This window comes from Centruroides vittatus, unplaced genomic scaffold (genome assembly GCF_030686945.1).
Source record: "Centruroides vittatus isolate TY-2023 unplaced genomic scaffold, ASM3068694v2 contig_905, whole genome shotgun sequence".
Lineage (NCBI taxonomy): Eukaryota > Metazoa > Arthropoda > Arachnida > Scorpiones > Buthidae > Centruroides > Centruroides vittatus.
The window spans coordinates 1-13,498 of NW_027122595.1; the positions used below are offsets into that span (position 1 = coordinate 1).

Here is a 13,498-nt window from a genome sequence, read left to right on the forward strand (position 1 = left end):
TTGTTTGTCACGACAGAGAAGATAATTTCCTGTCCGTTAATTGTCGTTCGTACTTCAAAGTCCGTTCTTTGTTTGTCACGACAGAGAAGATAATTTTCTGTCCGTTAATTGTCGTTCGTACTTCAAAGTTTAGATTTTGTTTTTGTTGTCCTTGTTCAGAGAAGATTATTTTCTGTTTGTTTATTGTTTGTATTTAAAAATTAAAGTTTACATCTTGTTTATAATGTATAAAATCCTAAATTTTATCAACATTTGTTAAATTTATTTCGTATTGTTTTTTTATTAATTCTTTACTAATTAATAAATTTGTAAATTTTTAATGTTTAAAAAAGGTATTTAATAAACTAAATTTTTTAAATGAAAGTTTCTGTATGAATTATTAAATTGGACTATGTAAAAAAATTATTTAAATTTACTATATAAGAGTGTTATAGTTTTAAATGGTAAAATGAAAATTACTACAGTATAAAAGTATGTCGAGTGTAAATTTACCCTTTAAGTGTGCGGAATGTTTATTTGAAAAAGGGAAACACGCAGAGATAAGCAGGAGATTATTAGAGGTGTAAGTCTACTATCTGTCACGTAGACATGTGTAGAAATATTTTAGGATTTTAAAAAATTGCGATTTCATGTTGAATGAGGAGGGGCATTATTGAGCTTGAAACTTGTACAGATAATATGTACTAGTAAAACTAAACTGAATAGAAATGAAAGATGAAAACTGTGCAAGTGTTCGAGTGGTTGAACTATATAGTATTCAAGTAGCAAAGTAATGAATTATATTTCATTTGTAGAGAATCATAAAATATAATCTATACATACAAGGTTTAAATTTTTATAAGTCATTTAAAGTATACTTTCTTACTTACTGTATTGCAACATATGAACAAAGTTCATCTTAAGTTTCGATACATACGAAGGTGAAATGTTACTTTATTTAGAAGATATTAAAATGTCAGTATTAAGATTTATGTTAAGAAGTTAGTCATTACTTGTTCTCCAGATGTTGCCTGTACCATATTTCTTTTGCCTTTACCTACGTAGTGTAGCTGTTACGTAGCTTTTAAGCTGACGACTTTGTCTTATGTAGTATAGCTGTTATGTAGCTTTAAATTACTGCTGACGACTTCGCTTTGCGTAGTATAACCTGTTACGTAAGTAGAAAGTTTTCTTTTACTCTAACACGGATAACAATTATTACCCCGAATTAGTCTTTGATATCGAATTTAAAATTTATAACACAAAAATATATTTGAAGCATTATTTATTTCTTATTTAACTTCGCAATAATTAAACAAACAAATAATAACCATTGTATTTAACCTTTTTTATATAAATATCCATTTTTAATCCATTTTTTATATATTAAATATATTTGTTATAACTTAAAATAACTCACAGAATAGCGTTCAGTTTTGAATTTTGAAGTTTAAGTTTAAAGACACACACTTAACTAAAGTATTGTCATTGATATAATAGATTCTACAGTATTAAATCACTACTGGAAAAAGGTGAACCTTGGCCTATTATAAATACTGTATATATAAAAACGTGCAAGCACCCTCGTGAAAGAGTGTTATAGATGTGGGTGCCGGGAGGTGGACAGAGTCACACTTTCTTTTCTCTCGGCTAACAGGTCGGTGAGACCTGCCCACGTCTAGATGGCGGTTCCGATTCGTTACGCGTCACGCGTTATGCGAGTGGAGGAAGTTGAGGGGTCCGACGATAGAGCGGCGGCGGCGGCGATACTCGAATAACTGACATTAACAACGAATTAAAAACAACAACAATTTATTGAGACTAAAGCGAAAGTTACAATAGGGGCGAGCTACTGTCGTCGAAGTTCGGATACGTGGAGGGAGAGTTTACACGAATTTGGGGAGTCATACCTCGTATTCCGAATCGGTCTTGTGACGGGGTTGAGATATCCTCGGGTATCTTTTCGTTAGACGTCGGGACGCGCTCGCATTAGCCAAGGGACCCTACGTAACCGACTTCGAGTCGATCGGACGGACTCTATGTAACCGACCCCCTTTCCTCTCTCGTCGCCCTTTTATTCGAATGTTGTTCATCATGATTCATGGTTTCTCCGTGGGAACCAAACAAGAAAATATTTTATTATTAGCGTTTTGGTTCCGGCGGGTTCGAATTTTCACATAGGAAAACCCTTTTATTCAGTCGACGTGGCGTACTGTGATTTGCTCCTATTAGAGTGCGAAGATACATATTTATAATAAGTGCTTCACGTAGAGAAGAATAAACTTTTGTTACTAAAATAAAAATAATATATAATTAGTAGGAAACAGGAGATCGTGTCGCTAAACTGAAAACACATGTTTGTGTATTAGCATTAGAGACTGCCGTGGCCTGATGTGTATATCACTGTCGGCTAGTTCTTGGTGCATGATAACAGCATCTGTGCCATAAACTCGACAGAACGAACAGACTGTTGCCTATTTCGAATTTGGAAACAAAGAAAACAACGTCGCTGCACCCCTTGCCTGGCATTTGTAGAACTGCGCTTTGAATCTAAAGGCTCTGCTGCACTCGTTGTTACCTATCGCGGTATTAAAATAGATCGCCGAGACGATCACGTTATTACCTTTTCCTACCGTAGTCGCCATCTTTAATTCTGCGATTCCTAGCGGCCGGATCGTAAAGCTATGTATTTCGCTGTTGCTTCGAAGCTTGTTCTACAAGATGGTTTATCCTCCATTACTATACGAAAAAGCCATTGCACTCATACCAACCTTAGGATACTGTTCATTACTGATTAAGGCGGTGTGTAGCAAATTCTTTTTAAAATCCTTTATTGAACCGAGTCCGTTCTCGAAATTTAATCGGTCGACTATTCATTTCGAATGAATAGTAAACTAGAATATAAAATTCTCTTGCTCCTCATTGTGTCTGAATTAAAACAATTTATAGAATAGAATGATTTTTTAAGCGAAAATGTCACGTTAAGTTTTGCTTTCACTTGTTTTATTTCTTACGTACTGACTATCGAATGAAATTTATAAAACAGAAATAATTAATGTAAATTAAAAGGCACGTGCTTCACGAAACATAGTTTTAGAAAATCAATTGCTCAGATATTCTATCTCTTTAGGACGACTGAACTTTTCGTTGATTCCTCCAAGTGTAATACTTTTTCTGAATTTTACAGAGTAGAAACAAACAATTTCGGACAATCCTTAATTTTATACATCTTTCGAGATATGTACAGCCTTAGACAATTAAACACGGCCTCAAATTGATCTTTTAAGTTTTCGTCATTCCTACTTTGCTGTTTATCAAACAATAGCGAGGTTGAGGCCGAAGTTTTAAACGAGAAACTTGTACGTCGGACGTTCAGCGCCGCTTTCATGTAAGCCTAGAAGTTTGACAATGGCGTTTGGAATGTCGAGCATGATTCCACTGACTTTCCAAACGCCATTGCCAAACTTCTAGGCAAACGGGAAAGCGGCGCTGAACGTCCAATGTTTTCGCGTTTAAAACTTCGGCCTCAATCTCGCTAATAATATCGTACTGGTGACGTCGAAGATTGCACATAGGAACTCACTCTTTGTTGCTTAACATTTATTACGCGTGTTCGCTCTCTCGCTAGGCGTTGTTCCTCTACTCTGACGATGTCGCACCTTTGCAGGGATTTAAAATAATTCAATCGAAAAGGAGAGTGATGAAACCGATTATGATTGCTTTTCGACTTGATATAGGGGCGTTTCAAAAGTTGATTGGTCGTGTCGGAATAGCCGAGTGGTTTAAGGCGCCAGACTTAAGCTCTGGTCCTCGTGTGAGGGCGTGGGTTCAAGCCTCATTTTAGACAGATCGTTTTGCTCGAGTGAACACACCTCGGGGTTCAAGCTTCTTGTTCGTTTTCCATCAGGAACGTGTTATACGATGATTGCGCTTATTGAAATCGTAGAAAATGTTGTATAAATTAGTAAAATTTTTCATATTTTAATCAGAATTCAGGTATTTTAATTATTATATGCCTTTCCTATGCACCGTTTTCTTGCTAACAGCAGTGTTATATATGTATTTCAATAATATTTTTAATTAAAATAGAACTGTTTTTCACCATAAGAGGGCGCTGTGTGATGTTTACATTTTTATATTTGAAATTAACGCCTGCTGGAGAATTAGGTTGGTAGCTTGTTTACTTTATTGTAGCAGTTGCGATATTTAATTATTGTATTATAAAATTATACACAAAAACGATTTCTAATTTATTCACACTTACTAATAAGGATTCTTATGGCAATAATTCTTGTTATCCAACTTTATTTTTATGGTTTTTCGGTTAACTATTTCTACCATCTTTTCGACGCCATGTTGGAAACAGAAACAGAAACAGAAACATCATTATTCATTATGTGGCCCGATGCTAGCATTTCTAATTAATCTGCATTAAGAGAGTGTACATTATGTTTAAAATAGTTGGTAAAAAATCGACGTAAAGAAATTTAAATTTAGTATCAACTAGGACACGCTGCATGCTTTCTCATTTTCATTTAAACATGGCGTCGAAATGACGGTAGAGTGTACTGAAAACACGTGCATCTCTAGTTACAAAAAATATAACTTTTGAGGTATTTAATAAGAATTTGTTTTATTTACATGGGTATACTATAGATTACCACCTATGGAATTTCGGGTCTTTGGGTACATATCTGAACTCAGGAGACCGAGACGAGTTCAACGATACCCTACTTTTGGATCAGAGACGAAAAATAAAAAAGTTATTATACTTTTTAAGTTACCATACTTTTTTAATGCTCTCATGAAGACGGCACCATAGTTGCCAGTACTGCCATCTTGCGGTAAACTCTGCAAATCATGACGTCGGTCTACGGTCATTTCCAGTAGGGTTAAACATGCGATACGAGAGCGGAGAGAGCGACGCGACTTCCGATCATCGCGCGATTGCCATTTCGGTTAATGTTACTTATGGCAGCGAACATGGCAGCCGTTCGCACTGTTCGTGCTCTCGACCGACCACCCGGAGGGGAGCTGCCGGCAGGCCGCCATGGGCTAAACGTCACTAGTTATTGACTCACGGTAGTTCTTGAACAAAGTAAAAAAGGGGGGAAACGTCTACTAAAGACAATTTTAACGGCAAGCGACGCGACACCCGATCACGATAGCGAGGCCGATCTAGCGGACAGAGCGACGTGACTCCCTATCATCACGGGATCGCTGGAAAAAAAGTATAACAACTTTTTTATTTTTTGTCTTTCAACCAGTAAAAATTTCTATTATAAAGTCCGAACCCACTGGAGATATGACACGTGATCACCTCTATCTGCCTACCCCTTTGACTTTCAACCAACAAAATTTAATAGCATCAATGCTCCTAATATACAAACCTTCCTGAATAATTTCGGAAAGTCACAGGAAATATTAAGCTTCGAAGTTTGTGAACAAAATCGTTGACATAATTTTCGTGCTTTACACAATTAAATCACAAGGTCAATTTCATACAATCCGGAATTTTTTCAAAGAAAAAATATTAAGATTAATTGCTTTCGGAAAAGTTAAACACTTACACGAGTAACTTGACTTTTTTATAGCCCCAAAACTTCATTTAAGATCATTATTCAGTGACATTTAAAGACTTATGCTTCATATCTAAATATGCATAGCCGAACTTCGATTTAACGCCTCCATTTTTTTGCATATAAAGTTGGCACAAAATCGAGTGTAGCGCTAAATTTAAGCACTTCGACCAATTAGAATTATAAGTTACTTAGTAACGAATGCTACACAAATTCGAGTTTGAGTTTAGAAGTTTGGTGTTAACAATGACATTTCCAATACAAAATCTTACATATGGTTAGGTTATTAATATAAATAAACGTAATTATTTACATTAATTAAGTAATTACAATTTTATTGTTTTTGCTGCTTCAATTTACATTTTTAATATTAGAAATGTCATTATTCGATTGTCAAAAGCATCAAATATACAGATATAAATTTTTGAATTTGAAAGACACTTTATTAAAAGTTCATAAATATACAAATATAAATAATATAAATAAACAGGTAAAAATATATATAAATTGCTTTTCAATACAGTCCTAAATATGGAATATCTGAAAAATAAAAATTTTCATAAGATAAAGTCTTCTTAAATGTATTATATTTTATCCAATAGTTTAAAACTAACCATCGTCGTTTGGTTGGGTTATGGATCCTTGTTGATTCGATGACTGAGATAAATAACCGAATTGTTGTCCATAAGGTTGAGATATATAACCCTGTTGCTGCATGATAGGTTGAGATGTGACTTCAGATTGAACTCTACTCACACACGACTGCAATTTTTATTTTTTATTTCAGAATTATAAATTGGCACAAAATTGCATCAACATTAGAGGACGGAAATATGTTAGATTCATGGTTACATACCTCAAAAATTCGAGGAAGAGAGAAATCTCGATCCTTTTTCAGTTTGTATGCCAGACAGCACCGAAACATGAAATCCTCCTAAGACATATTTTTAATTATAATTGGAAATTACATGTTATATCATCCTATGTATATGACAATTAAAATACCTTTTCGTTTGCTTCTTTGCAGATAAATTTGGACGTTTCTTTGCTATTGCTAACGTGTCTTCGCAGAGGTCTGGCACAACTTTCAAAATGACTGAAGAGCTGAAAGTGTAAATGAATTATTTTCGATCGATTGGTCTCGTGCAAATTTCTGTTAATTTTATAATTTTTCCAATAGGTTTTACCTTTGATTTTCCACTTTCTGCCATACACTTTTTTATAGCGTCGTGGTCTTTTGTAGCTACACGAAAAGTATTCAAAATATTTTAAAATGTTAATTGTTTACACATCGTATTACTCTACGAATTTACGTTTTTTATACATTAGAAATATGTGCATAAAATATTTAAATTTTTAAAAAATCACGTAAAATAAAATTTATTAAACTTTTGAACATTTTAGGATTTTAAACAGTAAAAGTTAAACTTACCACAATATTTATCGACAATGTCGAATGCATCCAGACTTCTTCCCTCTTTTGCTAATACAAAAAGAGCCAATACAATGAGTAGAAACTTCATTTTCTATCGCAGTTTACGATTGTTGACGATTGATAGTAGATGAAATTATCGTAAATTTATATAGATCTGAAACTGTGTGGGAAGGAATTTCGCCTACAATCTCAATCGCAACACTTGAAGTCACCGGTATTGATGCAACAGTAATAACCTATTTTTAAATTAGTTATTGTAAAAGTAAGTTATTTTAGATCAAGTATTTTAGATAAAAAAAATGAATATACAGTCTTCATTTTTTAAAGTAAACATGAATTTCGCTACTTAAAATTTATTCTTAAAGTTTACTGCTAGCAGATGTGCAATTTTATTTTCTTTCATAAGAATCATGTAAATCATATTCAAAGCATAAATTTGATTTACATGTATTATACTTTCCATTGAATGAGAGACTATCTTGGTTGAAATGAAAAAAATATTTTCGGTTTTCAACTTTGAAACTATATTATTGCTTTGAATCTATTAAATATATCAAAGATTCGACTGATTCGGCACGAGTCTAATTTCTGTTTCTATTATCTGTAATCATCAGGAATCATCGGTGACGTTGTGTCATGTAATCGTAGGGTATATCTACCATCATTTTAGGGGTATCACTTATTCAAATCACTTAAACATTCAGCTTTTTAGCCTGCAACGTAGTTAGGGCTGGGAAAAGGGATATTCACCAGAGCTCAAATCCCGGAGGGCGCAGTCAGTAAAGCGAGTCTTCAATATATCTCGATTTTTAGGGCGCGAAATCAGAATCTTGCTTTGGGTGTCAATGATTAGCTACGACACTGCTCATAGCAGCTTTGTCAACAGTTCCATTAACATACTGGGAACAACTTCGTTGCCTTTTGATTGACGAAAATGTGTATATTTCTTTATTTTATTGTAATTTTATCCGTTAAAGTAATGAAATAAACATATGAATTTTCACTTGGCTATAAATTATCTCAGATTTTGCTGATGACACCGAGTTTGTAATTGAAGAGGGAATTGTTGCTCTTATTATCAGGTTAAAAAACTTCATGTATTTACTTAATGCGACATTATTAGTAGACACTCGTGAAGTTGGCTCTTGCAAGTGTTTGTTCAACTAAAATTTTATGCCATTCGATTGTTTTTCGTTTGTACCGGATTTTTCTGTCAAAATTTTTGTTTGTAATATTTTGGAAGTTAAAACTGAATTAACGTTGACCTACATTTATCTGTTGAGAATTTGATTGCAGGCAGGACCATCGAGAGATCGTAATGGGACTTTATCGATTAATTTTTTTTAAGAAATGAAATACGTAGAATTCTACTTTAATAATAAAAAGCAGTCTTAAAGATTTTATTTGCTGTCAGAAAATTATAACGTTAATTTCGTAGGATTAGGAATGACTATGAATCACTAGATTTCTGAGAACCCAGGGAAACTTTAGTTCTCCCTCTGAAGACTCAGGTCCAGGTATTTGTAACAAGTAAAAGGTGATGCCAAACTTCGTTTGTATCAGAATGGTGTGTGTACATTTTCTTTATGTTGCTTTACATTTATTGAGATTAAGATTAGTACCAATCACCATAACTTTTACGCCAAATATATACCGACAATTATAATATTAACTATTCATTTCTATTAGTAACAAATAATTAATTTAGATATTTAACAGTATTCTAGTCATAGTTATATTATGGCGTTATGTCGAGCCCTGGGGCTCTCACCGGGTGTTCGTCTTTGCACCCACGTTCGGCTTTTTAAAGGCTATCTCATTGTGTTCGGTTTATCGGGACCGAGTGTTCTGTCGGGCGCCTCTTCACTATCGGGCTCTGTTCCCCCACATTGGGGATGTTATGTTCTCATCTGGGGAATGTCCATCACGCGACCTTTCTTGTACCCCTGAACCAGTAGTAAGTCCTACATGGTACTCAGGGTCCCCCAAGACAGTGGTTCGTCAGTTTATGTTCATCTGCCACCTGTGCTTTACTCGGAATTCCATGTAACGGCGTTTGCTTCGTGGTGTTTTTCGTCCACTCCGAGTTGGTGTTTGTGTGCTACCTCTCCTTCGAAGGAGCATTTTGTTCTTGTTTTAGTTAAGTGTACTGTAATTGTCGGGTTTCATCTGTCACCTCCAATTTGGAGCACCCACACTGTTCTCTGTGGGCCTAGGCCCAAGTTTTGTAAAAGCTTATCTTGGCATTCTTATCTCTGCCCGGTACTTACCGCTCACGGCCCTCTCTTCACACTTTTCTATCATCCTTGCCCCATCTTCCCCCCCCTCTTCCTCTTCTCACTTCTCTTCTAAGGCTAAGCCATAGGTACGGCCTTCTAAACTTTTATAGTAGTAGTAGTAGTAGTTATATTATGGCAGTGCGAAAGCATTTCACCTTAATATATTTAATCTTTATATATCAGACTCACTTGAAAGAAAAGATTCAAAGTCTTGACAGAGATTTGTTCAGCTGCAATGCCGATTATCAGGATGCTTTTGAAAATAGGGAAGTACTGTACTTCAGTAGTTGGCATACATCTCGGATCATTTTTATATTGTAGTCCCGAGTATCAAAAAAGTGGAAACAGTTAAATTTCCTCACAGAAACATTGCAAGTAATAAGAAATGTTCAAGATTCGCTATCTCGACTCATTGCACAAATCGACAGAATATCCGAGAAAAATTCAAATCGTTGCTTGAAAAAAATAGCTGATCTGACGTTTTACTTAAGATAGGAAACGAATTGCAAGTTTCTTTTGCAGTAGAGATTAAATTAGAAAATGCAGCTAACTTTATGTATGCACCTGCAACATGTCGCGATGTCGAAAGATCTTTCAGTATAAACTCATTCTGGGTGCCGACTCTCGAGTTATGCGAGTAGAAATACGAACGAGTTGAGACTATCACGTGGTACAAACTCGCCTGGTGAGATCATTCACTGACGAGTTCGTGACACATGACACTCCTGTCATATTCGTGTTGCTACTCACCTAACTCATAACTAATCACTCCGGATTGAAATCAATCAACATTACTCCCAAACATATGGAACAATTTTTGGTTTCGCACTGTTTCAGCAGAGCCTAGTGGTTTCGAATCAATATATCGGTTAACGAAAAAATCGGATAACGAACACTTTCCTGAAAGATTTTTATGTTCGGATAACGAACACCTCACAAAACAAACTACAAGAAGACGCAACATAAATAACGAGTACCGATTGGTCTTCCCTTGTCTACGGGCAACGATTCGAAACCTTTCGGAGCGCGGGAGACTTCGACATCGACGCTCAACCCCGTATATAGGGGAAGGGAGGGCAGGTTGAAAGGTTTAACTTTAAGATGTATAAAAAACATAAAACAACATAATATAAAGCTTTTATTTTAATCAGTCTCGACAGAGATCTTAGATGGTTAAAAAATTGTGTAATTAAAAATAATTAATATTAAGTATAAAATCTGTTAGGAATCATGAAGTAAAAACTTCAAAAATTTCATCTTGCTTTCACCCTGAAAGGCAAGATGGAATACATAGGATATCCCTACATTTTACAATTGACACGTAAAAAACATCCATCTTTTGTGTCTGTACATAGTTCATGTACCCAACCACAACACACTAGACACTGTACCCAGTCCTCTGTGGGCGGTTCCACATATAGTTCTCCACATAATACACAAAACCTTTATCCATCGCCATCTGCATCGTTTCTTCAGTCCAAGAACGTCTGTTGCTCTTTCTTATATACTTGATTCACCATCTAAAAATAATTACATCCTCAATTAGTTAGATAAATTGAAAACAGAAATCAAAATAATTGCGCGCGGGCAACATGGAAACTATTCCATCTTGCCCTGAAATGCAATTTTCCATCTTGCCCACATGCCGATTGTCAATAATAATATCAAAGCTTTAAAAATCCTGAAGTTTTTTCCTCTTTAAATATCAATTCATGCAATCTATCCCTAATAGGTACTTTGTATAAAAACAAAATAGTAATACTTACCTTGTAGGCAGCGTCGTAACTAGTTTTTTATGCGCCCGGTGCGAGCTTCTGTAACGACGCCCCAAAACTACGATATAAAACTTGGTCCCGGTCATTTCTACGCTCCCCCAGGGTCTGCGCCCTGTGCCTAGGCACCGCTGGCACCGCCTTAATTACGGCACTGCTTGTAGGTATAAATAATAACACTACAAAAGTCCAATGATTGCGTAATAATCTGCTGCGAAATAAGAAATACTTGCACACGTCAATTGGTGGCACCAACTGGTCTGAATCGCCGTTCATAAATACAAGATATCCGGGTGTCTCTGTGTGCATAGAGATTCGGATGCTTCGTCGCGCGGGTCCGGGTGGGTAAGTAGTTTCCATCTTGCCACCCCTTCCATCTTGCTCTCCCTTCCCCTACTGATCGAATAGTATTCCTCCGAACTTTGAAACTCTCCCTTGTAATTCCAGCCTTTTATTTTTCTGACAAAAACAATTCTTTTATAGTATTCGCGAGCCTGTCGGGCGGGCACTCGTTAAGTTTTGCGTCGGATTTTATTATCGCGAAGGTAAGAGTATAATAGCAAAGGTAGAGAGTGGGCAGATGTCTGATGTCGCTGGGCAGTATGATTTGAACTGGTCTACAGAAGGCTGCAGTTCAATCTTATCTAAGAAAAATACAGTATAATCAAGAAGACTCAAGCAGCTAAAAAAGTAACAAAAATTACATCTGAGAAATAAAGAGCATTGAAGAGCTCATAATGAAACCCGAAACTGATCTGACGACAGAACACCAAGAACTCTTGAATGAAGAACACCAAAAATCTCGGCGAGAAATGTTTCCTCTGAAAAAGACGATTAATACCGATATCTGCTATTAGAGATCTTTTGAAGAAGTGGGAGGATGTCAGAACAACGATCTTAGAAGAATGGCATCCAAATCAGGTTGAGGTTAATAGGCTTCGACATTACAGATTTTTTAACCCCTACAAACGGAAAAAACATGACTAATAAAAATGCAAGATTGTGTATATATGTATTTTTATTTTTACATATAAATAAACGTAGTAAGAAAGTATATATATGTTTTTATTTTTGGAGCCTCCAGAACAAATTAATCAAATTCCCATAAAAACTAGGTAAATCGATAATCGGTTAACGAGCAATTCGGATAGCGACAAAGCCTTGGAACGGATTATGTTCGTTAACCGATCACCCACTGTACAAGCCTAATCTTTGTATTCAGTGTTGTTTAAAAGAATCGGAATGAAAAGGTCGCATATTACTTTGCATATTTTACTTGTCCTAGGAGCATATTACCACATATGTTTTTCAAATTTTAAGTGCAAAGAAACCTCATACTAGTTATAATGGATCAACGAACAGGATTCACTGCACAAGATCATACCAACATACGTATAATAAGGTTATAGTTAATGACATGAAGCGTAATACAGTATATTCACTTAATGAATATCCAAAATAATCTTACTGATAGATAACGGAATTTCGAGTAAGGAAAAGAGAAAATTAATTAAAATTATAAATTTAAAGGAAACTCGCCGATTAATTTCTTTAAAAAACTACAAAATTTATAAATCGTTGTTTTACCATATTATAAAAACAATTTATAAAATACACCATATAAAAACAATGAAATATTCGTTCATTAAATTCGTCCATTAAATTAATATTTAATTTATAACATAATTAAAACTGCTCAGGGTTATTAATTAAGAATAAATATTAATTAATTACTGTAAAATTTTATTGATATAAACTGTGATTGATAACATTATTATAAAAAACAAAAAATAATAATTTCATATTCTGCTGAGACAGGTCAAGGAAATCAGATCAAGTGCAATACAGGATATAGGCTATTCTATATAAAGCATACGATATATTTTATAACGTTACGTATAGAGTTCAAAAAGTGAAAGGGAAATTCCTTTAAATTATATATTTTGCAAATGTTTAAAACACTAATTGTGTGTAGGTTCAAGGTTTTAAAATGCGGTGTCGTTTTTTGTTTACACAGCAAAATCATACAAATTAATGAGAATAAAAAATTTTTATGCAATATATAAGTATCTATTCCCATTATATTTAGTTTAATAGTAATAAATAAATAAATAATAAAACTCTCAATAGATAAATGACAGGTTCAGAGATTTCGTTAAACGAGAATTTCAATAAAATTTCTCTGTTAAGATTTTGGTCTGCAAACATAACTAATATAATAATGCTACATTAACATGCGTCACTCAGGGAGATGAAATATTTGAGTAGAATAAAGCTAGTACTATCTAAAAGTTACTTAGAAAGAAAAAGTTACCTATTCATTATATCTAATATAATTTACTTTTACAATAACTAATTTAAAAATAGGTTATTACTGTTGCATCAATACCGGTGACTTCAAGTGTTGCGATTGAGATTGTAGGCGAAATTCCTTCCCACACAGTTTCAGATCTA

General features: G+C 34.6%; 1 protein-coding gene and 1 non-coding gene across 2 annotated transcripts; one reads left to right on the forward strand and one right to left on the reverse strand.

The window, feature by feature from the left end:
• The first annotated feature begins 3,742 nt into the window (after nucleotides 1–3,742).
• On the forward strand, nucleotides 3,743–3,826 carry TRNAL-UAA (transfer RNA leucine (anticodon UAA)). Its single transcript has one exon. It is a non-coding gene; the product is annotated as a tRNA-Leu (tRNA).
• A 2,149-nt stretch (nucleotides 3,827–5,975) lies between these two features.
• Nucleotides 5,976–7,117, reverse strand: LOC136984176 (uncharacterized). Its single transcript, XM_067281111.1, has 6 exons — nucleotides 6,991–7,117; nucleotides 6,746–6,801; nucleotides 6,564–6,662; nucleotides 6,415–6,492; nucleotides 6,173–6,320; nucleotides 5,976–6,098 (listed from the first exon to the last, which is right to left on the reverse strand). The coding sequence occupies exons 1-6, from the start codon at nucleotides 7,079–7,081 to the stop codon at nucleotides 6,073–6,075; spliced, it is 498 nt and encodes a 165-aa protein (XP_067137212.1). The 5' UTR covers nucleotides 7,082–7,117; the 3' UTR covers nucleotides 5,976–6,072.
• Nucleotides 7,118–13,498: the final 6,381 nt, after the last annotated feature.